The 27,758-nt window shown below is 36.7% G+C and overlaps 1 protein-coding gene across 2 annotated transcripts; it reads right to left on the minus strand.

The window, feature by feature from the left end:
* Positions 1-986: 986 nt before the first annotated feature.
* On the minus strand, positions 987-27,309 carry LOC146003555 (uncharacterized). 2 transcript variants are annotated; one of them, XM_083141852.1, is made up of 5 exons: positions 27,192-27,309; positions 15,564-15,648; positions 9,931-10,053; positions 7,333-7,425; positions 987-1,932 (listed from the first exon to the last, which is right to left on the minus strand). In XM_083141852.1, the coding sequence occupies exons 2-5, from the start codon at positions 15,634-15,636 to the stop codon at positions 1,622-1,624; spliced, it is 600 nt and encodes a 199-aa protein (XP_082997978.1). In that variant the 5' UTR covers positions 15,637-15,648; positions 27,192-27,309; the 3' UTR covers positions 987-1,621. The 2 variants fall into 2 exon arrangements, with proteins under 2 accessions (XP_082997978.1, XP_082997977.1); XM_083141851.1 differs by lacking the exon at positions 27,192-27,309 and adding an exon at positions 26,843-26,965.
* Positions 27,310-27,758: the final 449 nt, after the last annotated feature.

Here is a 27,758-nt window from a genome sequence, read left to right on the forward strand (position 1 = left end):
TCTATATATCTGTAAATGCAATGGAGAAATCGTATAAAACAACTAAATAAATCTCTGGTAAAGTATATGGAATTTGTAACTAAAAAACTTAACATACAAAACTTTTTCAAATATATGAACACGTTTTTAAATCTGTAGCTTAATTATGTTTAACACACCTATAGAAAACTGAAAAACATGTTTCTCAGTCATAAATTGACATGTTCTTCCTTTATACTTGCAAAAACAGCAACAAATTAGGTTAAACAAAGAATCTGACCACAACACTTGAAAAGTGTTAAACAAACAAAACACACTGTTGAGATCGACTTAGTTGATCAAAAGAATGCTCATTTTTCCAATTGCATTACATACACATAAGAATAACCATGCAAATTCAATATTGCAAAAAACAAGAACTAATGTGAACATTTATTCCAACTACTAGCTGCTTTAAGGTTGAGTTGGTTCTTAAGACAGAGTTGTTCTTAGGTATTTATTAAGATGAATCTGACTTCAGTAGTATGCATTAGAATTCAGAAGAAATTCAGTTCAAGTGGCACCTGGAAATATGACTCATTTGCCAAGCTGTCGGTGATTGGTGGGAGGGTGGTTTTCTTTATCTTTCTACAACTGTATTTCATGTTACTGGATGTTCTTGGCCCAACAAGTGTGCTGTACGCTAGTCTTGACATGACTTCACAATAGCGACACACTTTAAATAAATTATTTCACTAAATTACTTCCAATATCCGCAAAAATTATGCACATTAAGCTCAAATATGCACTAATGACTCAAATATGAATTTATATGCACTATAAAACTTTGCCAGATTGTTCCCAATCAAGTAAAATGAATGAATCTATTGAAAGCATATGAATTTTCCCCAAGGAAAAAAAAAACATGGAAATATGCAAAAATCCACCCCCCTAGTTATTATTACAGTAACTGCAATTATCAGATACACATGTAAATGTTTTATTACTTGATGCAAAAAGACTCGTGCTCTATTGAAAATATTTTTAATGATTGATATGCATTTTAATAAATTTACATACCTGTGTTATGTTTGATTCACCTTTATACACAACACAGAATACATGACATTACAGGTACATTATCTATAGAACATTATATTGTGTAAAAAAGACTCCACAAGTAAATACAGTGCTGCATATCACGCATATGGAAATGCACCTTCTTGGTTGTGAACAAGACAGTCTCTGAAATAAACTAACAGGAAAAAATACCGATACCTATTTTACACACATTACAGTAACCGCTGAGCTAAAAACTAGGAATGATTCCTCAGATCTATTAAAGGAATGTCTACAAAAGCCTAAAACATAACAAGTATATAAGCAAGTTTAAAAATGAGTAGTGACATATGCAGACAAGAGGGAACATAATTAATGAACAAACTATTATTCAACATTGCTGGTTCAGTCGTTACATAACTTTACTTTCTAATTACTAACAATGTATTTAAACCCCTACATCTTGTGCTCAAACAAGTATCACAAGAATGAGATTCAAAATATGTGACACGCAATGATACATACAAATTTGTACAAAAGTGTAAATTTAAAAAAAAAATCATGTTTCATCAAACATGACAAGATACAAAAAGAAAAAAAAATGTTAAGTAGCAATGTACCAGCTATGTACATTCAATACAATACACGATACAAAAAAGAAGAAAAAGAGATTAGTATTAACCATTTCCTTGCTGAAACTCGCACAGCTGACAGAAGAATGTTTGCCAATCGTGTTGCCAATCGTGAAGCATCCAAGTTCATACTGTGCCACACGAATAAACTTCATGCGTGCCTCAATCTTCACACATGTATGGAATAACACTGACGAAACATCGATATCATGCAGCCTGATGCATAAATCAGCCAACTCTGGTATGAATGGTGCTGATTCACACATTGGTGGAGGGTTATGAACTGGAAAGGAAGTTGAACACTGAGAATGACTTCAATGGCACTGTTTTTGTAAAAACTGAGAATGTATTTTGGGCTTTTAAAAAAATCCAACCAAGAGTGTCAGAAGAGAGGAGACAGGGGCAACTGCCCCTCATTGAATTTCAAATTTTACATTCATGTGTAGGGCTTTCACATTATTGACCTACAAATTCTAAAAAAAATATATAACGTGATGTTAAGATTTAAATATAAACATATTTTTTCTTTCTACAAATGACCTATTAATTTCCCTTAGATACTAAAATGTGAGCTTGACTTTTTTTACACATGTCAAAAAAATCATGCCACCAGTGAAAATACATGAATAATTTGGCACAGCTGGATCTATTAGGAGCCTTATGGGATAGACCCAAATTCAAAAAATGTCCCAAAATTATGTTTAATTTTCAAAATGTTAGAATTTGGAATTTTTTTTCAAAATATTGGGATGGAAGCTACATGACAAAGGTGGGTCTCTTGTGGTGATCACTAAAAAAGTCTCTTGTGGTGATCACTAAAAAAATCAACTTCTATAAAACTTTACACAAAAGATACTAGAAGTGAATTGCTTTGCTAGTTGAGCATATCATACCTTTGTATGTACAGGGCTATTCTAAATGATCTTCCCGATTTCAAAGTTTAATATCTCACGTTTATTTAGTCACAATGACAAGCAAATTATTTTAAATGAAAGTAAAACTCATTTTTTTTTTTTTTACATACATACATGTTATGTTCCACATCAAAGGTGCTCAATATGAGTGCATTTTGTAATTCGGCACACATCAAGCCGATAGTCAAATTCTTGCCACACTCTTCCCGACATCTCAGAGTCAATGGACGCAACTGTTTCTTGGATGCGTACTCGAAGTTCAGGTAGGTTGTTAGGTAGGGGAGGCTCATACACTTGGTTTTTAACATAACCCCACAAAAAAAAAGTCGCACGGGGTGATATCTGGCGAATGGGGGGGGGGGGGGCAAGGAAGCAGAACCTGATCCTCACAACTAGCTCGTCCTATCCATTGAATTGGTAACCTTCTGTTGAGTTCCCTCCTGACATCCCGGTGCCAATGTGAGGGTGCCCCATCCTGCTGGAAAATAAAATTTTCCATGTCCTCTTCCAGCTGCAGGAAGAGCCATGTCTGCAGCATGTGAAGGTAGGAAAGTCCGTTTACAGTGTCCTCCTCGAAGAACATAGGCCATACACCTTGTTACAGGTAACCGCACAAAACACGTTCAACTTGGGGGAATGACGGACGTGTTCTTCGTAACCATGAGGATTTTCCAAATAACAATACCTCACATTTTGTTTGTTTATTTTCTCCGAAAGGTGGAAGGTAGCTTCATCACCGACTCAATGAAACCATCTCTTTCCAAAAGGTTTTGCATAGAACTCAAGTCTCTTATCTTGTCAGTAGGTTTAAGTGCAAGCAACATATGCAATCGGTAAGGGTGAATTTCAAACGTTTTCGCAGAATCCTCCACACCGTTGTCTGCTTCAAGTTCAATTCTCTGCTTGCACGAACTGTTGATTATTTGGGGCTTCTGACAAAAGTCGCATGCACCCGATCAACTGTTTCAGCACTAACTCCTGGCTGGCCTGTTGATTTCCTCTTGCAGATACACCCACTTTCTTTAAATAACAAATAACTGACTGTTGGACATGAAATTCCAAGACACAAAATGCTCTCCTGTCTTCGATTCCAGCCATCTTGATTTACTGTTGCCCTAGCGACAGAATGCGTAACTAAACATCAGCTTTGCCAGACACTAAAACTTTTTGAGTTTTACTTTCATTTAAAATAATTTGCATGTCATTGTGACTAAATAAACATGAGATATTAAACTTTGAAATCTGGAAGATCATTTAGAATAGCCCTGTACACCAATAAATATAGGGCCTTCCCGATGGCGCAGTGGTAGCATCGTCGCCTTGTAATCAAGGGGTCCCGGGTTCGATACCTGGTGGAGGCATATAGTGGTTCGGATTCCACTTTAAACTGTAGGTCCAGTCCCAATTAGCCTTACTGTGCATAAAGTGGACTTAAAACACCAAATCAACCAACCATCCAACCACTAAATAAATACACAAAAAAAAAAGCACTGAAAAATCTTGATTAGTTACAGAGAAATAACATGTTATATGGCACTGGGACAACTGCTACTCCAGCCCTTAACAAAGAGGTTACTGGTGCTGGGGATTAAACCCTAATTAAGGCATGGATGTATCATTGTATTTGTCTCTTCATCCATTTCACTTCATCATTCATCCTATAACGGTCAAATCTTGAGTAAAAGGTAATTGATCTAATTGCCCGTTATTAAGAATTAATTACAGTAGGTAATATTAAAATCCGTCGCGAATAAAGATGTCTAGCAAATGCTTTAGCCAAAGCGAGCTTGCTCAACCACCGTTTCTTGCCCGAATCCAGATTTTACATGCATTCATATGGAGAATAACAGGAAAAGAGGAACTTCTAAACTGCTGGACCAAATTGGATGAGATTTTAACCAGTGGAAGACCACATCATGAAAGTACAGATTCCAGAATTTCAGCATAATCAGAACCGAACTACGGGAGTAATTTATTATTAAAGATCCAATGCTGGATACAATGCAAGAGGGCATCCCCGTTGAGAGAGGCCTCGCTGGACGTGCGAGACACAATAGCGGAGGAGTTAGCCTAATCTCTGCACGAGGGGTTGCTAGCAGAGGTCAATGATCGGCATTAGCACAGACCAGGATAGGAGGACAACGGTCAAAGCACCAAAAACAATAAATAAGCACCTAAACACAGAGGCTAGAGCATCACCACGTTCAAATCTAGAATAAAAGAGATGTTTGGAGATAGCCCAAACACAGTTTTGCCAAGAATCGACACCGGAGTGTGAGCTACGCGCGACCTAGCTTCGAATCACGATCAGACCCGTGGTCTGGACTTGTCTTTTTAACATGAGTGATTGTTTAAAGCCATGGAGTAGAGCAAAGTATACCCAGGGGGTCGTTTCTCCTTGCCGTCAACACATCCATGTACATACGTGTGGTTATGTGAGAATAGCACCAGACACGTCCACCTGTGTCAATCGTCCGGAACAACGCCCTAAGTTAGTAGAAATTAATAACAATTGATAGCAAAGTTAATACCGAAGTGGATAACAGTCAATACCAAAGTTAATAACATTTAAGATCCATGTGTGTCCAGGTGAAACCGCAAATGGCTCATTATGTATGTTCGTCTCAAAGCCTAAGCCATGTATCTCTACGTACGAGTGACAGCGAAGGACTGACTTATAACTGCACTAGTTTTCGTATGGAGTCGACAGTGTACGAGTAACGTCATGGACGTGCCAACGAAGTGAAGGTGGGAAGCCAGTATCCGATGATGCCATATGGAACTGCCGAGTGATCCACTTTCGCCGACCAGGATAACTGCGAAGTACAACACCAGAGTGTGGACGCCTTCTAAAACTGTAGGACCACTTTCACCCTACCCAGGTCAAAGGGAATGCAGCGAAAGTAAGATCCAACCATGTGTGTGTGTGAGATGACACCAATCTACCGCAAATCTGCGTAAATCATTGCATAACTTAACTCAGTGCTATGGCATAACTAGACATCCTTATTCCGGCAGACAAAATCAACGTTATAGAACAAAGTATATGTTAACAGCCAAACAATAGTTAATTGAAATATATTTGTACCTCTGGAAACAATAAAAGGGTTCGCACAAAGAGCAATTAATCGCATTACACTTAAAACCCTAAACAGTAAATTGTAAAAGGCAATGTGGCCAAGAAATCATATGAGTATCGTCAAAGTAGTAATTAATTTAACATTTGTAATTGTAATATTGTCCCAATATGCCATGGAATGTGTGTATGAATGAACAATAGAGTTAAAGAGGGCATGATGCACTGTTTATTTATCTGTGTTTTAATATATGTGTATATTCTGAATCACCGTCGTACCATGTCACATCATTTCAGGTGCTTGAAAACAAATCCTCCTAGGTTTATTCTTAGTAGCTCCAACTGTAGGCACTTATCCTGACCGTTTTATAATTCAGGTAATGGTTTAATTAGAGTGACAGGTGTGCTGTTTTGTTATTTAATTTTGCATAGAAAAGAGTCGTCTCACAATCCTCATCATTGTCATTAACCCACAAGGTAGAAATATGATGTAAAATAACCAAAAATAGAAAGAAGCAAAGAAATGTAAAGTAAATGTCTAAATATACAGTTTATTTTGTAATGCAAAACCACCTCAGTCACCTAATACACACATTACATGGAATATTTGCAAGTTTGTATAGTACATAGGCTATGTCTGAATCATCCAAAAAGCAGGCTTGAAGTACTGTCTTGTTGGAAGTGATGTCGCCTAGTGCAGTTCGAAAGCATCAAATAAACTAGCAATCAAGACCACAGCATGGAGCATGTATCGTTGCAGGCTTGAATACTTGACTTGTGCATTTATTTGAAATCATAGAAGTCGAAAGTCAACCACATGTCAGTTGCAATTCTTCTAATGTGTGGAAATGTAAGTATATGCACATTTTAAAATGATATGTGATTTCTATGGTGAAAAAAAAGTGTTTATAATGTGAAAACAACACAGTGTTCTTAGTTTTATCAACTGATCACATCTGGCATCGCAGTTGAAGTGCAATTCAGAAAACTTTCACTGCCAGTTCAAGGGTTCCGGACTGAACTGGGAGACCATTCTCGGAGTATGTTCACTTCAAGTATGGTCTTGCACCGTTCGGTGCATATTTCCCCATCTTACCTGGTTTAAAGTAAGTAAAGGTACCCCTGTACATGTACATAAATGTCATGAAGGCATATGGAGTGATGTGGAGGTATAGAGCTCCACATAATTCTTGATCTCAGCCATAGTTGTTTTTCCCCCAGGTACTCATTTATATGGGGCTGGGTAGACCCCTGAGCAGTGCAGAAACAGGGATATAACTGGAAAATTTCCTGTTGAAGATCCCCTGCCCTAGGATTCAAACCCAAGTCTTTGGCATGGTAGCCAGATGCTCAACTTATTGAGCTACCGCTGTTGTTACCATGTCACCTGGTTTACTGCTGGTAAACCAACTTTTTCCTAATGTATAGAAATTGTTGGAAAATTTGAAGTTGTGAGGCTTCTATTTTTGTTTTCTTTTCATGTCTTCATGCCTGTGGTGTTTTATTTGTATTACACCTAATTAACATATAATAAATATATACAATATATAAGATTTGTTGACGTGAACCAAGATCAAAATGTTCAGAATATGTCACTGAATATCAGTTATTGGTATCAGTAAATTTTAGAGTGACACCAGTACCAAGAATATCGTTACACCCATAATAAATAACAAACAATCTATTTACTTACCTGATATGGTCTCATTATATAATATGTGCTTGTTTAAGGAAAGAATAAATGAGACTCCATAGTCCTTGTTCAAATACGCCAGGTCTAAGCACACTAAAATAAAAAAAGATGCCACTGTATTTTCAACATGATTATTGTATCTCTGTATCTTAATATGCAACTAATTTATTCAGACTAATTCCAAAAATTCCACACTTACATGAACATGTCATAATTTAAGACACAGAAAACCATATGAGAAATGAAACTTCCAGATTGCAAAAACTACTTGAAAAATTAGTGGATATCAATTTCTATTAAAATTACTTGCCTCAGTTACAAATACAGCATGTACACAAATGAATATTGGAGTTTTAAGAATGTGTATTTTCTTTGTGATACACAAGGTGGTATCAAAAAGTTTTGAGACTAGTTTTGTAACACACCATCAGATGGCAGCACGAGGCTGCATGCACAGTCACAGGGAGCACCAATCTTCATGAGTCAGTGTGCCAAGAGATATCATCCTGTGTACATCGGGAGCTGTGCAACTTGTGTAATTCTGACCACGTGTGTTAGCACGTCTGCGACTTCATCATGGACAGCAAGTTAGAACCGAGCGAAATGTGAAATTCTGCATGATTCAGGGCAAATCTGCCAAAGAGACGCTTGACATGATTTGGCATGTTTACGGCGATGCTGCAATGAGTCCTTTGAGGTGTATCGAGTTGCACAAATGCTTCAAGAGCAGAAGAACATCACTGGCAACGACGAGAGATCAGGAAGATCTTCAACGAGCAAGGAGAGTGAGGTCAGAAGACCTTGGAGGCCACTGGTAAGAGGCATGCCATCCTGACCATGCTGAGCGATGGGGGGAAACTTCATTCTATCATTCCTGCACTTTGTAAAGGAAGATATGCAATTCCTGTGAAAGTTTTTTTTTTCCCATGAAGAAGAAAGGTCCATACACTTATTGTTTGGATAATGCACAGAAAACATTAACTTTTGGTGAATCCCATTCATGCTGCAATGTTTCCTGTAGATCCTGTGACTCCCAAATATCGACATTATGTGTACTTACTTTTCCACTAAGATTACATGTGAATTAATCACTGAAACTCACTCAACTAAAAAAGTCGTCACCTTCCTGATCCAGCATTTGCTCACAGAAGTTGGTGAGGGTCACATGATTGCCAGGCTTTAGGGGCTGTAACAGGTGCAGGCAGTATAGTCTCAGTTGGAGTATTTTGTAAACACTTTCCACACTGGAGTATTTTGTAAACACTTTCCACACTGGAGTATTTTGTAAACACTTTCCACACCATCATGGTTGACATTGTTAGCTCTCGACTCACCTACTGTATAGATTTCCTAGGACTCCACATGAAATCTGCTCTGATGCCTTTCACTTTCTCATCTGACACATGCAGTCATCCAGCATTGGACTGTAATCACTAAATTACACCTCACAAATTTGAAGATACACCCAGGAGTTGCTGCCATCCTTACAACTGACACTGTCATACAGGAGAGTTGGGAAACACATTTGGGTGCATAGAATTGAAACTTCTACAGTTGCTCTTTCATCACATGTAGGAGACAAGTGGCTGGAGTTGCTTACATAACCAAATAAAACACCTAAAACTCTGATATTCATTTCTGTACACCCTGTATATGCTACTATTATATTAAGTCTGTCTACCTTGGCATTGAAACATATATTAGTCCCACAATTGTCGATATGAGGGCTGGAAAATATGATGAATCTACACATTAGTTTGATGGTGCAACTTTTCTACTATGGAAATGATTTAGTTTCGGATTTCATATGATTTCCAGCAAGTTACAGACTATTTCTTTATAGATCTGTAAAATTACATTGGAACCCCAATCTTACATTCCCGGATTTTACATTTTTCCGAATTATACGTTCAATTTTGATGGTCCGGACATAGAAAAATGTTATAAAATTTTCCTTGGTTTTACACTTTCCTGTATTTTAAGTTTTTTCAGCTTTGTCCCCTGAAAAATGTGAAATTGAGAGCCCACTGTATTAATTCAAATGTATATTCAGTTATATGCCACAATTTGGAATTGATACTGATACTTAACAATATGAATTTACATCTTCAAGATTAGCTAACAGTGGAAGAAGAGTGAAGTAAAATAAACGAAATCAATCAATAAATAAATAATAATTACAGCTTGAAATGTAACTGTGTAAAATACACGTCCATATCACCTTTGGAAAGAAAAATCAAAGCATTCAAGCAATTTGTTTCAAGAATATGCTGGATGGTTAAAATTTGAACGTTACAGCCGTAACAATGGTTGATTGATTGATTTAGTTTATTTTACTTCGTGTTTTGTGCCTCTTGGCTAATTAGCGAAGATGGGGATGAGTGATGAAATGATGAAATTGATGAATGGACATTTACAAACAACCAAGCCTGAGCGGGATTCGAACCCGGGACCCTTGGCAACACAGCGTTATGTGCTAACCACTCGGCCACAGGGTCCGGCTCGTAACAATGGAAATGCCCTGCAATAGAAACCTTGAAAAGGAGAATTTCTAAGGGTATAACAACATCCACAAAGATGATTAAACACTGCACTTACCTGTACTGTTTAGTTCGATTTCAGCAACATCCATGTGCAAACAGCATCTACAAGTGTAATGAGCACAATTACAACTTGCCGAAGTGGCTGACAACTCGGTCGCTACTAAATCAGCTTCCTTCGCTACATAAAAAACGACCCATTATAGTGACAGGCGATATAAACATAGATTTTTTTAAAACACAGTCCAGAAAGAAATGAACTAAATACAATTCTAACCTCCCATAACTTGATTGCAACAATAAATTCACCAACAAGGATAACACCAACAAGTAAATCATGTATTGATCAAGTAATAATTAATCAAGATTTTTTTGAACACTCCACAAGTATTTTACTTCTAGCCTTGTCCGATCATGAAGCAGTTTTCATAAGTTTCCATATACCAGAGAATATAAAACAAAAAAATGCAAAACATATCACTACTGTAGAAAAAAGAAAATTCACCAAGGAAAATATAGGAAACTTTGTATATTCCTTAATGAAAGAAAACTGGACTGAGGTGCTCACGGAGGAAAATTTAAATACAAAAGTAAGCCTATTCACAAAGACAATAAAATATCATTTTGAAGTAGCATTTCCATACAAAACATACAGACAACCCCTAAATCAAACCAACTCAACTTCCTGGATAACTAAAGGAATAAAAAAAATCCTGTGAAACAAAAAGAAAATTATATAAAAAAATCCAGAAAAACAAGAATCCTATACTTAAAGACCACTACAAAAACTAAGCCATTGCAGATAAAAGAAGGAAATCTACAAATAAATCAAAGAAAATATGGAAAATTGTTAATGATGAAACTGGTAAGAAAAGAAAGAACGTGAATGAAAAATAGAAATAATGTCCGATGGAGAGAAAATAAGCAATCCCCTTGATGTAGCACAAATTTTTAATACATATTTTGTGAACATTCCCAATACTGTAAATAAAAATACAGTAATCCCTACACCTAGATTAAGAACATATTTAAGCAGTCCCCGAAACACAAACACTATGTTTCTCACCCCAGTAACTGAGGGAGAAGTTCAAAAAGTAATTATAAATTTTAAAAAATAAGCATTCATCAGGGCCAGATGAATTTTCAAGTTCTCTACTCAAAAAATGTGTGAACAGTACTTTATAACCTTCAGTAAATATTTGCAACACATCTTTAGAAACAGGTATTTTTCCTATTGAGTACAAAATAGCAAAAGTGAGACCACTATTCAAGAAAGGCAACAAAGAGGAATGCTAAAACTATAGGTCAATCTCTCTTTTGTCAGTTTTCTCTAAAGTAACAGAGAAAATTATGCTAAATAGATTAGTAACTTTCTTAGAAAAATACAAAATTTTATCCAAACATCAATTTGAATACCAAAAAGGTAAACCAATATCAGAAACTATTTTCGAATTTACAAATAACGTACTAAAATTGACAGACAAAAAATGCATGTGTATGGATTAATTTTAGATTTTACCAAAGCATTTGATTGGTACAGCATGACATTTTACTAGATAAAATGGACCATTATGGAATCAGGGGTTTAGCAAAAAAATGGTTCACTTCTTATTTAAAAGACAGATGTCAGTATGTAGATATTAACAAAATCAAATCAGACAAATTGTTCCTCAAAACAGGTGTTCTGCAAGGTTTAATTCTAGGACCAGTTTTATTTTTACTTTACATAAATGATCTTCAAGAAACTTTATCAGAGTCTCAAACAATACTTTGTGCAGACGATACAAATATCATAGCAAAAAGACTGGAACATGAGCAACTACAAAAGAATTTCCTTTTGACAACGCACAACTAAACACCTGGCTAAACAAGAACAAGCTTTCCCTGAATGTTAATAAATTTTAATCCAGTAAAACAAACGAAAATCTTAAATGTAATAATTAACAATGAAGTCATCAAAGAAAGCAATGCATTAAAATTCTTAGGAGTATGGATAGACACAAACCTGTCTTGGGATATGCAAATTACTATTTTAACTCAAAAATTAAGCAGGCTCTGCTACATGATGAGAATCTTCAAATGAGGACAGTATATTTTGGACCGATTCAACCTGTACTTACATATGGTATCTCTTTCTGGGGAAGTACACCCAAAATGCAGAAAATTTTTATTTAGCAAAAACGGATATTAAAAATTATGGAAAATGTATCCCTCTCAAGCCCAACGAAACAAATTTTCTATGAATTTCAAATATTACCTCTTCCATGTTTGTACCTACGAGGGTCACTATTTATATTTTGAGCCTAACAATGAAAAAACAGGAATTTGGCATTGAAAACTGCTTTATTGTTTTTCGAATAGTCTCCTTTATGGTCAATACACTTTTGCATTCGTTCGAACCATTTGTCAAAGCAGTTGTTCCATTCTTCTTGAGACACCTCCATAATTTGGTTTTTGAACGCATGAACGATGTCTTCCGCCGACGAAAATTGTTGTCCACGCTATTTATTCTTGACATTCGAGAACAAGAAGAAGTCATTGGGTGCCAAATCAGGACTGTATGGCGGATGACCCATCAATTCGATTTTTTGACTGTTCATAAAGTCGGTTGTTAGACGAGATGTGTGACAGCTGGCATTGTCTTGATGAAGAATGATCCGACAGCGTTTGTTTGTTTTCCGTATTTGACCGAAGACCTCTGGCAAACAAATTGTTGTGTACCATTCAGAGTTGACCGTTCTACGTTCCTCTAAAGGCACATTTGCCACATGACCAGTTTTACCGAAAAAACAGGCGACCATTTGTTTCGATGTGCTTCGAGCGCGAACAACTTTTGTTGGATTGGGTTCATCTTGAAACACCCATACAGTCGACTGCTGTGTACGTTCCGGCTCATATGCATATATACATGATTCGTCACCTGTTACAATCTTATATACATCTTTTGAAGCACCACGATTGTATTTATTGAGCATTTGTTTGCACCAATTGACGCGAGCGTCTTTTTGAGTTTTTGTCAAATTGTGTGGGATCCAACGATAACATACCTTTCTCACAGCTAAATGATCATGTAATATTTTATATATGCTGGTGGAACTAATGCCTATGGTTGCCTCAATCTCACAGTATGTCACATGACGATCTTGCAGTATTAGGTTTTGCACAGCATCAATGTTTTCTTGAACAACAACTGATTTTGGACGACCTTCGTGAATCTCGTCAGTGAGCGAATGGCGGCCACGATTAAATTCGTTATACCAGCGTTTCACAGTGGCAAAGGATGGGGCTTCATCGCCAAATGTGGAAGTAAGTTGATCGATGCACTCTTGTCTTGATAATCCACGTCGAAAATCGTAAAAAATCATCGCACGAAAATGTTCACGAGTTAATTCCATTTTATTGTTGTCGTGCAATCTCCAAGGCAACATAAACAACACAAATGAAGCTATTGACAAAACATTTGAAGTACGTTATGGTCAATAATGCCAGACGATTCCGTGCAAATGTCAAATCGCACCTAACTTCAATCAGTGTTGCCAAGGCTCAAAATATAAATAGTGGCCCTCGTATTAGAAACATTGTACTTTATTCATACAAATTCTGAAATCTCAAAAAAACTGGACATACACAAATACAGCACTCGTATGCATAACTCCCTCCACCTTTCTACTGTCCGCACATCCAAAACACATAATGGTCTAGGATTTCAAGGTGTAAAACTGCCAGAGGAATTCAAGAATCATAATCCAACTAAATTTAAAATGACAGTAAAGAGCTTGCTAATGAAGTATTTGTTTTATAGCACAGAGGAGTACTTAGATCATATTTTTCATAAATAGACATAACCTTTGATTTTTCTTCTCATTAATAGACACAACCTTTCTTCTATTTTTTATGTTATTTTACATTTTTTAATATGCATAAGTATGTATTAATTAATTTGTACTCAAAATTATACATGTAATTGACCTATCCCATATCATAATGCTATTTGTACTTATATGATCAAGTGGATGGAAATAAATCTTATCTTATCCAATTGAACATCATTAGTATGGGCGTCCGGAAGGGGGGGGGGGCTTTCACCCCCTGGAAAATGAAAGTCAACAAAAAATTATATATTCTTGACATAAAATTTCATTTCAGCCACAATAATATGTGTTAATTATTTCATGAATATGATAAATTCAAATTTAAGCAATGTCTTTTGAGGGAACAACACTATTATTGGGGAAAATGTGCCTTGCTTCCCCCACCTGGAAAAAATCTTCCTTGCCCCTCCCTGGAAAAAATCCTGCAGACATCCATGATCATTAGACAGGTCATCTATCACTTCTTCCATAATTAGTTGCTGTGCGCATTACTCACTGACTTCAATTCAACACGTATTCTAAAATACAAAAGCTTTTTAAACTTACGTTTCATGAGTATCTGGTTTTCCAATGAACGACGTTTCGAGAACAACTGTTCCCTTCTTCAGGTTCTTAAGTTACATAGGCTATCCAAAATACGCCATAGCCACATTAATTCTTTTCTCCCAAAATTCCAGGTACAAGGATATAGGTTTGGTTATTAATATAGGAAAATTTGGAATAATAACCAAACCTATATCCTTGTTCCTGGAATTTTGGGAGAAAAGAATTGACGTGGCTATGGTGTATTTTGGATAGCCTATGTAACTTAAAAACCTGAAGAAGGGAACAGTTGTTCTCGAAACGTTGTTCATTGGAAAACCAGATACTCACGAAACGTAAGTACAAAAAGCTTTTGCATTTTAGAATATGTGTTGAATCACTTCTTCCGTTCCTTCTTACGCATCCTTCTCAATCTCAGGGATTTCATTGCAGTTTCATCATAAGCAACAATGCTCTCATTCCTTATCCAATGACGGCCAACCTCAAATCCTTCTTTGGCTGAGAGTGCAGTCTTCTTTGACCCCTGTGACATGTCATCTGAAAGGATTTGTACCTTCTGTAGAATTTTAAATATTCATATGTAGTACAAGGTGGTACCAAAAAGTACTACAATAAGACACTGCCGAGTGCTCCTGGTAGAATGATGGTTGAAAATTTGAGAAATTTGCAAAAAAAAAGTTCTATAAGTAACATTAATCCTGCATAAGTAAGTAACTCATTATGTTCAATCTGTGTGCTGATAAGTTTCCATGGGAATGGAATGGAGAGGGGGGAATAGGGTACTGTCACAGTGAATGGAGAGGGGGGAATAGGGTACTGTCACAGTGTGTTGTATTGGAAAGAAAATGTAACATGAAAAACATTGTACAGGTACTGATTATTATTATTACATCCGAAATAAATATATAAACCCAAGATCTATGACGTCTGTCATTTCAGAAAATTAGGATATCATTTACATGTTAAATGAATAGCACTGACCTAAATATATTTTTCTTTCCTAAATTTCCAGTCTGCCCATTTACAGGTGACAAATTTAGTACAATAACCTCTTCTTTTCTTCATCATGCATTGTTTACAAAAATAAATGTAGCAAGGGATGGACTTATAAATAGTATATTAAATAAATAAAATGGATGTTGCAGCATGAACTAAGATCTGGGACCAAACAGATTTGCTGGAATGAAGTTCCGGCTCACTTTAAGCCCTGCCAAAACTCGACCAATTAGGAATTTCCACTTTGAGCACTCCAAGGATAGAAATACAGCATACTTACTCAGCCAATTGCCACTTGATAGTGGAAGTCCATATACTAAGACAAGTGTCAAAATTAAAAGGCTCCTCATCATCTTCACTTTTCTCTGAAGCACAAAAAGAAAATTATTCCAGATGGACCAAGAACATCCATTAGAAGGTATCAAGACAAAACAGCAACCACCAAAAAAATTATATTAAATCTTAGTGAATTATACTGGGTGTCCCAGTTAAAAGTACCCCGCTCAAAGACATTTGTCTATGAGGCAAATGACGGCTATATTGCACCAGTAAAATGGAATAGTTCAGTGTAACGTGAACCATGGTAGGTACTCAAGGTCATCAATACACAATCAGGCACTGGCATCACGCAGTCGCAACAAGTGGTGCCGGGCATAGGACCTGTCACCTTGCACTGAGACAAGAGAGCAAATGGGTTAAATACATCCAAATGATTAGGGATCAATTCAATAAAATTATGTTGCATAGTAGAGTATATTTAAACAAATATATGAACCAGTCCAGTTTAGAATTTACAGCTTTTAAAATTACCCATTATTTGATGGGACTCTTTGCACTGGTGACCCTCTGTACTTTCACAAGACTGGAAAATTTTGCATTGTTTATGAAGATTGTCTTCAATATGTACATTTTTGGTTGACTTTAGCTCATGAAGATGTATTACAGCAAGGTAATGGATGGTTTTATGTAGTACCATTTGTAATGCCATTGCTGATAGTAATTTCATGTTTCTGTTTGGTTAGGAGAGTTGTATATCCTTCCTGTAACATGGCTTGACTTACACTGCACTATCCAGCAAATATCATAGTTGGCAGCACGCGGAAGAAATATTAGGATCGCAGATTATAGTAACAATGCGCACGCGAATTGAATGAAAGTGTTTGGTGAACTGAAATTAATTGTGCTTACATAAATTTAAGAACTGAGATAAACAATGGAGATGGATAAAGGCGAGATAAAGAAATGATCGACACGTGCAGCATATGTGATTGTATGTAAAGATTAATGAAGTTAAAAAGCGATTACAATTTTATATTCTCTACCATCTTAGTGGGAAGGAGTTTTCCCACTAGACCTTTTTGGTTGTTCTCCCCGGTGTGGCACCAACTCAGTGGTGGCCCCCAAGCACTTCCGTTGTGGCGCATCTATTGCTGACCCGGATCAAGGTCAAGCGTGGGACAGGCAGTGCCCTTTGATTAACCCCTTTTTTTCTGCTTGTATTAGGCTATTGCACAGCAAAATATTGATTCGAATTATTGCTGTATCTTCGATAAAACCCAAAAAGAAGGGAAACATAGCAGGGAAGATACGGGAATCAATGCAATGTTTAATAAATGAAGGAATTTGGATATAGGTGCCTTGGTAAATAAGAAATATATTTACTAGAAGAATAAATATATGAAAGGCATATGATTTCATCGATAGAATAAGAAGTATATTAAATAATAGAAGAAGAATAGGCTAAGTATATTGATCAATATAATAAGTAGTTTGTAACGACCCTGCGTGGTCGCCACATTTAACGACCCTGCGTGGTTGCCATATTATATTTTGTTAAGAAGAAGAATGCATGCTAAATGTCCCTGCGAGGCGTGCGCTTTTAGTTTAAATGTGTTAACGGATCCACCTCTACGTATTATTTGACCCTGCGTGGTCGCTGTATTCTGTAAACACTAACGGATCCAGCTCTACGTTTAATAGCTTTGCTTATTATTAGACCCTGCGTGGTTGCTGTATTCAGTAAATGTTATCAATTATTGTCACTTACATTGTTCAACTCGTTGTTTAGAATTGCAGAGTCCTGCGAGGCTTATTATTAATTGTATTGTCTGAATGCACACAGTTTTAGTTCATATTAACACGTGCATCTAGTGATTTTCCCACTGGTGATTTCTCAATGTCAAAACCTTGATATTTCTCAGTACGAAGTTTGTTATATGTAAAAAAATGAGTTAGCAACGCGTACTTGTAGTTGAAATTTTCACCAGCAATGCGCCGCCCCCGCGAGTATAAAGCCAGCGCAGCCAGGCCCGGAGCTCAGTTGGCTCCCTGATGTCAACAGGCAAACATCCAGGGTTAACTGGCCTCTCAGCCTGAAGACTAGAAGCCATTCCAGAAGGAAGGACGGAGAAAGAAGAAAGAAGAAGAAGAAGAGCCTAGCAGCAACCTACCTACCTGGTCCGCTCGCTTAGGCTGATAGGTGCCCAGGTTCTACCTGCCCGGCTTGTCTGGGAGCACCCGGACCTTCCTTTCTAACCTACCGTCCCTTCATAGGAGACACCACTTGGCTTGCCAATTCCCAGCTAACGCCGGGGGTGTCGTGGCATCCTTTAATCCTTCTACTCTGCGCCCGTTATTCGGGAGTACAGATTGGTTTCGGCCAATTCCCGGCTGTGGTTGGGGTACTATGCACAATCTACTCTATTTTACAGGGGAACCCATGACGTCAGCGGCACCAAAGCCCTAAATAAAATTAGGTCCCCATACTCCCCCTGGCGCCTCACTGCGAGGAATAAATTGAATGTTCCCTGCCCCCCTTATCTCTTCGAGACCTAAGGTGGTACAGGTAAAAGAACGTGTGTGGTACTGGTAAAAGCACGTGTGTGGTACAATTAAATGCACGCGCATGGTTAAGGGTTTCAGGTAAAGACACGTGTGTAAGTGTGCTAACGGACACCCTTGTGTTAAGATTATAATAAACATATATATATATAGAAGAAGAAGAAAAAATGTTTTTTGTGGACCCATGGACATAGGTCTAAGGAAGAGATTAGTGAAATGTTTTGTGTGGAGTGTAGCACTATATGGTGCAGAAACCTGGACGTTGAGAAGAAATGAAGAGAAACGACTCGAAGCTTTTGAAATGTGGACATGGCGAAAAATGGAGCGTGTAAAATGGACAGACAAGGTAAGAAACGAAGCCGTACTGAAAAGAGTTGGTGAAAAAAGATCTATACTGGAGACCATCAAGAAGAGGAAAAGAAACTGGTTAGGACACTGTCTAAGAAGAAACTGCCTGCTAAGAGATGCCTTGGAGGGAATGGTTGAAGGAAGAAAAGTCCGTGGAAGAAAGAGATATCAGCTTATGGATGATATTAAATTAACTGGGTCGTATGCTATTACGAAGCGTAAGGCAGAGAACAGGGAAAGCTGGAGATTGCAGTGAAAAACCTGCCAATTAGGCAGAAAACAATGAATGAATGAATGAATATATATATAAAGCTGATATAATCTTTCCTTACACCCAGCAAGCCCTGAGATAATTCTGAGTCCATGTTCTACGGCTGACAAAAAGTTAGCGCATATGGGTAGACTTTTGCCGTCCACCTAATTGCACGGTTTAGTGTGTTGAACGCAGCCCGTGCCAGTGCTCCTGCGCTGTGTTGTTAGTGTAGTGGGGAAGACGTTGCAAGTTTATAGAAGAATAAGTATATTGATTAGTAGAAGAAGAAGTCTACTAACGAATAGAAGAATAAGTATATTGATCAATAGGAGAAGAAGTTTATAGAAGAATAAGTATATTGATGAGTAGAAGAAGAAGCCTATTAACCAATTAATAGAAGAAGAAGTCTATTAACTAATTGATAGAAGAAGAAGCCTATTAACCAATTGATAGAAGAAGAACTCTTATTAACTAATTGATAGAAGAAGCCTATTAACTAATTGATAGAAGAAGAAGCCTATTAACCAACTGATAGAAGAAGAAGTTTACTAACCAATTGATAGAAGAAGAGGACATCTTTCACATATCCATAAAGAAGAGGGAACCTATTAGCAGACAGAAGAAGCAGCTTGTAGCCAAATAGAAGAAGAAGTTCATCACGTATCCAGAAAGAAGAAGCCTTTCAGTAGATGAAATATGTTTAATAGAGATATATGTGACCAAGAAACAATGAGACAGCTTTAAATACAATCCTGTAAATATGTTTAATGCAATATGAAAATCAAGAATATACTGTGCATTGTACCTTCCGTAGTAGGTTAAACAAGTCATTTCCTTTGTTTTCCTTTCTGCTTCTATAATAAGTTATCAATCAGTTTTAGTTGCCCTGAGAATCTCATGTTTTACCCTGGCCTAAGACGGACTGGTGTCACCCCTCAGCGAGGCACGTAACACACTTCACATTTAAAGTGATAACAAGAAGGGAACTAAATGGAAACTGACTGTTGGATATTGGATATAATACTTGGAAAAAATTATTACCAAAGAATCTTTAAAGTTCTACTGAAAATAGTTCAAAATATAACCATTTCCTTAATACAATTTCTACTGTAACTACCGGTAATACTCAATATATCAAATTGAAGTATAGTTTGTCCAAAACAAATTTTAAATTTCTTGCTTATCCTTTTTTCTTTGTTCTAAAACCTACATTTAGTCCACTACTACAAAAACGATTATTTTTCAAAAACACAGTAAATTTCCCTGATATTTCAAGAAAAATAAATGATCTGACTTTTCCAGAATATTATGTACACTTCATGCTCCCTGGCCCTTATCAAAATATTCTGGTATCACAACTTTTATGGCTGGTCCAAATTATACGTTTTGCCTGCACAGTTCAAAACTGTAAAGAAAGGAGAAAGGGAAGAATGAAGGAAAGAAGTCTCTCTCTCTGTTTCTCTTTTCTTTCTTTGAGGGGAGAGAGAGAGAGAGAGAGAGAGAGAGAGAGAGAGAGAGAGAGAGAGAGAGTGAGAGTGAGTGAGAGAGAGAGAGAGAAGAGAGAAATGTCCCCTTTCCCTCTCTCTCCTTTCTTCCTCTCCTTCTTCTATCTTCTCTTTCTTTTTCAAGAAAGAAGGAAAACAGAGAAAGGAAAGGAAGGATTAATGAAATAAAAAAAGAACTATCTCTCTCTGTGTTTTTTCTTTCTTCCCTTCCTTTCTCTCTCTACAGATTTATGTTAAATGGTGTTAAATTTATGATGGAGTTAAATGAACGTTACAAGAGATTACCATGTTTGTAGCAGGCAGAATGAGCAGTATTTCTCTTCATGTTGATTATGAAGCTGGACAATGTTTTTAACATCAACAAATGAGCATGGAAGATGAAAACACTTCTTCCTTAACATTATTACTATACAAAGCCTCATTTTGGAGTTTCTGGTCTGATGTTATTTTCTTTGACCCCTTATAAAAATTGAGATGAGAACGTAACTTAGCGACTGAGACTCTCGGTCTCGATCTAGACTAATTATATATTGATGGTTTCTAGATGATATTTGAAAGGCTACTTCTTCAGACACAGCACATGACCACTTGTAGATACTTCATATAGTACACATTTTGTTTACAGTTGTTCCAAGTCCATCTATTAATGGCAATTGTGAGTGTGTTGCAATATTGCACATATTAGGAGAAATGAAATTCTTCAAAAGTTTGTAGCATCAAAAAAGGGTGTGAAACAGAAAAACTTCAAGAAAAGTTGTTTATCTGATTGCCTTAGTGCCTTCAGTAAGATACATTTATAGAATGCTTCGTTTTCCTTATACGCTGTGAAAGTTTAGACATTAACACATTGTATTTGATGTTTATGTTACATAACTCGAAACAAGACAAACTCGTCGTAACAATAAAACATTACAGAAAATTGCTTGGAAAAACACTTCCTTTATGATGGATTCCGTGGAACTGAGTAGATAAAACAGTGTTGAAAACTGCACCATGTGGATGCACCAGAACTGCAAGTACAGTCTTTTTAAAAATTACTTAGTGCCAGTGGTGTGCCCTGGGTTTTTGAAAGGGATGAGGGGAGGATTACCTATACTTTTTTCTTTAGTAGTCAGCACTCATTTGGCCACCTTTTTCTGCCTTTGACGTTCTTTTTTAGGAATACTGGGCCAGGGGGAGAGGGTATTATGACCCCCAACAATCCCCTTGGGCACACCACTGCTTAGTACCCATTTCTGCATGAAAATAGGTAAGATTGACAATTTTTATTCTAAATTCTCCTGCTACCCATAAAACAAGAACATTAGCAACAATACCCATATATGAGGTGTAAGGGGTGATTTTCCACGTAGTACTCCCAACTGTCAACCTCACTTCCACATAGAACACCCTGGACTGCATTTTGCCGACAAACAAGGCTCTGGCAACTGGCCATGTGGCCAGTATAATTTTGTGTGTGCTGTCCTGTTTTTTGTTGTTGTGTGTGCTGAGTGCCCCTTTACAGCCTCAGCTTTTAACGGAAGTCAGAAAATTTTAACCTTTTACGATTTTACTTATGCAACATTATAGTTGTTCTTAGTAAAGGTAAGGGGCTGGACCCAGTATAATGTGACGGGTGCAAAATAGCCTAAGTGCTGACACACCCAAACTTTTAAAATCAATATCAATACCCATATACCCAAACAGTGGTCCAAATTCTGATCGTTTAATTCCAAACTAATCATGGTACAGGCATTTTTTTTACATGGCTAGAATTCTATGTATGTCTGTTAACATTGATTATTGACTGCATGTTTTATGGAGAACATTTTTTTCCTTTCATGTACTCCTAGAATATTCCTTGTCTGTGAGCAGCCATTTGGTTAATGATGTCTAAGATATGGCACTGCTCCTGCCATCTACTTCACATGACTGGGATGCAGAAAGGGCATTATGTCACTAAATGCTTTTATTGTTATGAGGGTTAGGTTGAGTATTCTCAACATGAATCTCTAAACAAGGGTTCATCCAGAATTTTCCATCTGGGGAGGTGTAAGTATAAACTTTGAGTCAAAATGGCCATGAATTGGGCCTTTCAAAAAAAATTAGGGTGTGTGTGTGTGGATAATTTACTGTCTCTTAAATACTTTTGTTCTTAGGTTAAGTGGATCAAGTTTAGGACTCTTAGCATTAATAACATCCATAAATGCTTCTTTTCCAACACCTGATCATTTAATATCTGGTCTCAAGCACGAAACCTCTTTCTAGCCTCAAAAGAAAACATGTACTAACTCATTGTCTGAAACCATCGAAACCCAACAATAGCTGCTTGCTGTGAAACACAGATTAGTTTCTCCAATTTTGAACTTACTTTGACAATAGTCTCTAATATTTTGACTGATTCCTAATACTCCAATAAAACTTGAGAAATGATTCACCATTCAGAATCATTACACATCATGATTCACCATTCAGAATCATTACACATCATGATTCACCATTCAGAATCATTACACATCATGATTCACCATTCAGAATCATTACACATCAAAGTGACGTGGGGAAGGCACACTTTAAGTTTCGTTTTCTTGGAGGTATAGGCAGTGCTTAAAGTGGTGTCAGACAATAGCCGGAATGCCAACCACAAAGGGATAGACACTAATAGTAATAAAAATAAAATTTGCTTATTAAAATAACAATGGTATTTATTATTATCAGTGCTTTCTTTTCTCGGAAGAAAGGTATTGGTAATCTTCAAGTTGGTTTGTTTCTATTATTATTTGTTACTGTACTAATTGTAAGAACAACTCTAAATATGATTGTATGTCCATAAATGATCGTGCATCCATCTAGACACATACATTTCTCTTGCTAAAATGAAATGCTAAAAATGGAGTACTAGTGCATGCCGCCAGAAAAAAAGCACTGAAAGTAAATATATAAGCACAAGATCTATCACGTCAGTCATGTCAGGAAATTACGTTCTTCAATTAAATCTTACAACGAATACCACTGATGGAAATATATTCATTTTTCAAAATTTCTGGACAGCCCACCGATAGGGGACAAATTTGGTACGAGAATTCATCTCTTTTCATCATCTATTGTTTACAAGTATTAACGTAATGACATTTGTGTAAATAAATAAAATGCATGTCCAACAATGTTCCAGCTTACTTTGAAGCCCTGGCCCTGAGTATACGATATCTCTTAGAAAATAATTTAATGTTCACATCATCCCCACCTAGCCCTTATTAAAATATTCCGGTATCGCTACTTTTATGACAACGTACAAAATCGAAGCGTGAAAAAGCAACGCATTTATGTGTATTTATATTGACAGTTTTATTCTACAGCTTCCCGCTTCCCATGAAACAATTAATAGCAATACCAGTATACCTACAGACAGGCACGTATCTAGATATTTATTTCAGGGGGTCTGAATCAAGTGTCTCAATAGTAATAATAATAATAATGGTACTTTAGTATTATTAGTTTAGGACTACCTTATTGCATTGCTCAAGTGATTTATTGCTTTGTGTAATTGTGCAATCCACATTCATTATGATAAATATATAACCTAATCAAATATAGTGTTCCTATTATGATCATAGTGTTCCTATTATGTCCATAAGTGTTTCTTTTGCTTTTGTACATAATTTTAATCCATAAGTAAAACTTTTTAGTGAAATGTTATCCAATGACAACCATGACGAAACCACTGAAGTTGAATAACAGCTATCTATCTACTTGGTAAGTCTTTTGGGGGGGTTCAGACACAAAAGTAAAAGGTTTCCTACTAGAGTTGGCGTTTTTTTTTCCGATAAAAAGCTGGCTTTTTTTAAAAAAAACCTGAAATTTTGGCTTTTTACCAATTACACCTACCCTATTTCACTTGATGTTACTGTTATGAGTTTACAGGTTTGTAGTGACATATTCTACAACTAGCTAAAAAAAATTACGTCATATAGCAGGCAAAAGACAGATATTGGCCAATCCCAGTGGACACATATTGCATACTGGTTAAGATAGAATTTTAACCCTACCTAACCAGGGAATTGGGGGAGGGGGGGCTTCGCAGGCCCACCACTTCTATTTTTTAGATTTTTTAACTATTTGAAAATAATAAATTACATTGTTTCCTGGGATGTTCCCAATATTTCTTTATTACTTTTGTTCATAAAAACGTAAATGTAATGTAATTAGGAGGCAAAATGCACTTTGGTGGGAAGATCAGGTGCCATCTTTGAATGTGTCTCATTCGAGACACTCATGCCAGTGACACTGTATAATTGGTTGGTAATGATGGTAATTATTATATTTAATAAACAAATACACTTCTGCAAATTAAAAAGCATTAATAAAAATTATTATGGATTTTGTAAGTTTTAGTGAATGATAAAACATAGCCTATGTGAGACATGCAATAATTGGTTATTATTTTTTTATTAATAATAGTAATTTTTGTAGTTATTATAACTGCTTATGTAATCAGCAAAGGAAGCAGTTATTCAATAATAAAATGGTTTCTTGAATTTTAGTGATAAAAAAAGTGTGGGACTGTGAGTCCCCCCCCAGTATATAAGTTTCTCGTAGGGCACAAGTAAGCTAGGGGTAAAACTGAACATGTAGTCCTGATGAGCACATTTGACCATGAAATAGGCTATTTGATTTCTTCATTTATTGGGGAAAGCGACTTTGTGCCCACGTATATCCTGTTTAACGGAGCTTTCAAACGGAAGTGACACGTGACTGTTGGGAACCAACCCTTAGAAGTAAATGCAATCTTTCGAACTGAAGCAACATAAGCTGCAAGTGACGCTTATCACTTGGTCTGTACAGTTTTCTCAGGGAAGCAGACCCTCAGTTATCCATTCAACCTTTTGAACCGAAGTGCGACAATGACTTAAACATGTCACTTGCATGTTGCTCGAACTATGCTGTTTTCTTAATAGTGTGCATCGTGCAGCTTCAGTCTGTTGTTCTTGCATGCATGGCGAATGCCTTGCTCTATACTGAAGGAAACTGTCGCTTGTCATCTGCAAGTTCAGTCTGAAAGCTCCTTCAGTGGCACACATCATGTTGCCTTGGTTTTGTTTGTGCATGTGTGGTGAATGCTTGCTTATAAACTGAAGGGGTCCATGTCGCTTGTCACTTCATGGTTACACCCCCACTGTAATGTTTGCTACAGTCTGAATGTTCTATATACTTAACAAGAATGTTAGTTAGTTCATGAGAGATTAAGATTTAATTTAGCCTGTAAATTACAGAAAACAAATTGCAGGTACTGTCGGAAAATATTCTTGCGTTTTGATAGAAGGTTCCTTTCATAATCATGAATGGGCCTCTGGAGTGGCATAAAGTAATGCTGATGCCTTGTAATAAGAAGGGGTCTGAGGTTCAATCGTCAGTGGTAAGTCCAGTCCAGATTTCTTAAATAGTTTTTTTTTTCTTTTGTCCATTTGTGCCCAGTCTTATTTGTTTCTGCTTCAGTTTTAGTGCCAGTGTTTTTCAATCGCCGGTCTGCAAAAAGGTCCGTTGCACCCAGGGGGTGACGACTAATTTAAATCTAATTTTATATTCGACAGCAAGTCCATACATAATTGAACTATGATTATAATATAGTTGATATATTAATAAGGGTACATATTAATTTCCATATAAACGTTAAAGATCAGAAATGAATTTATGAGTGAAATTGTTGGGATCAGGGCATTGATTTGTAAGAAATAAATTTACTGGGCTGTGGTCTCACAAAATCACTGTAACAAACAGGCAAAATACAACACTAGTTGCCCCGTGACCAGGTTTAGCGGCCATTTAACCTAATTATTAGGGGTGTGCGGAATCACGAAAAGTAGGGACTGGGATCAGGAAAAAATTTCCCTTCCCGACTTTTCAGGATCCTGAGCAGTCGGGAAATACCGCATGGTCATTTTTTTAAAAAAATGTTAATTCTCGACGTCTTCTGCATTACAAGTGTCTGGAACTTATCGGAAATGGTTTGCTTTTATTCCAGAAATGCAAAAACAATCACTTAAGTTGAAAATGACGTGTAGAATTCAAGATTTTCAGAGCTTCTGGAAATTTCGAACACTTCCCGCCCCGAAAATTTCCCGACTTTGTCGGGAAATGTCGAATTTCTCCCGTCCCGAATGTCGGGATTAAAAATAATTCCCGTCCCGACCAAAAAAATTCTGTCTCGCCCACCCCTACTAATTATACATGATGTACTGGAAAGTCAGAATACAAATACATTTTACTGAACACAAAATTTAATGTAAAGATATTTGATACTAGATTTTCAAAACGTAGGCTATAGCAGTATTTTCTTTTTTGCTTGATGTACGTGTTCGTATAATAAATTCAAACATTGAAAATCATATATTGTTAGGTTCCATTAAAAACACCTACAAAACTACTCTAGTGATGTAAATATGTTTATACTACATAGATATATTTAATAAGCCTACCGAAATATGAAGATAACACTAAAAAAGAAACGCCCATTAAGATTATATCCCTTAGCATTCTTCTAATAATAAACCTAAATGCTCTCGTAGTTAGGTTAGGTTCTGTTAGCATTAAAATAATATCGCTAAATGCTTTCTAAAGAAAAAGGTTCTAAATTACCTGTACATTCATTCCCACTAATCATAAACTTTCATTTCTCTCGTCTCAATTTGTTCTTAAGATTTGTAACATCCTTTTAGCAAAGGAATTACGTGGCAGGAGCAAATTTGAAGCTTATCTTTACTGCGGACACGTGCGTGGCAGCAGGCTCGGCCATTTTAATTGGTTTGAGACACTTTTGTGAAAAAAGCCGAAAAAGGCCCAACGAAAATAGACGTGGAAAAAAACTCGACTTCCAACTCTATTTCCTACTGATTTTGCATACCAACCACAATCAAACATAATATTCCTCCTGCATACAAAGATAAATAACAACAACACGTTTTATAAAATAAGAATTCCTTCACACCTATGGTTTCTTCTCTTGAGACGATCAACCTGTTGACAACTATTCTCTTGCCCTGACTGTCCTCGTGTCTTTGGCGTCACATAGGATGTGTTCATAAGTTTTGTTCGATTTTTTTCTCATCTGAATGGAATGAACAGGTCGAATGGATGCAAATAGCGGGAATAACCCGATTTCTTTGAGTCTAACTTATTGCACGCTTGTCAAACATCTTTTGAGTCAAGTACAATAAATAATCAATTTTTAGTCAAGCCACGAAAAATTGCATTGTATTTACGCTACGAGCCCTACACTTAAGAAGCCTAAGTGCTAAGTGGCTGTTTCCTCTTTGGCTCCTGCTGTACTGGAAATTGCAATAAATAAATATCGAACGTAATTCCCTTTACGCCAGAAGACGAAGGGCAGGGCTTGACCAGAAGGTGTTTGTCAAGTGTGCGTTACGTGAGACCTTCTTTGTCATGAGATACGGAACAAGAATGAGCAATTCTACATGTCAGTTCGCTGTTTTCTGCCAAACTTCGGATGGCGATAGTTGCTGTAGTTCGTTATTTGGTTGCCGAAAGTACAGTG

This window comes from Lepisma saccharinum, chromosome 20 (genome assembly GCF_977018435.1).
Source record: "Lepisma saccharinum chromosome 20, izLepSacc3.1, whole genome shotgun sequence".
NCBI classification, from domain to species: Eukaryota; Metazoa; Arthropoda; class Insecta; order Zygentoma; family Lepismatidae; genus Lepisma; species Lepisma saccharinum.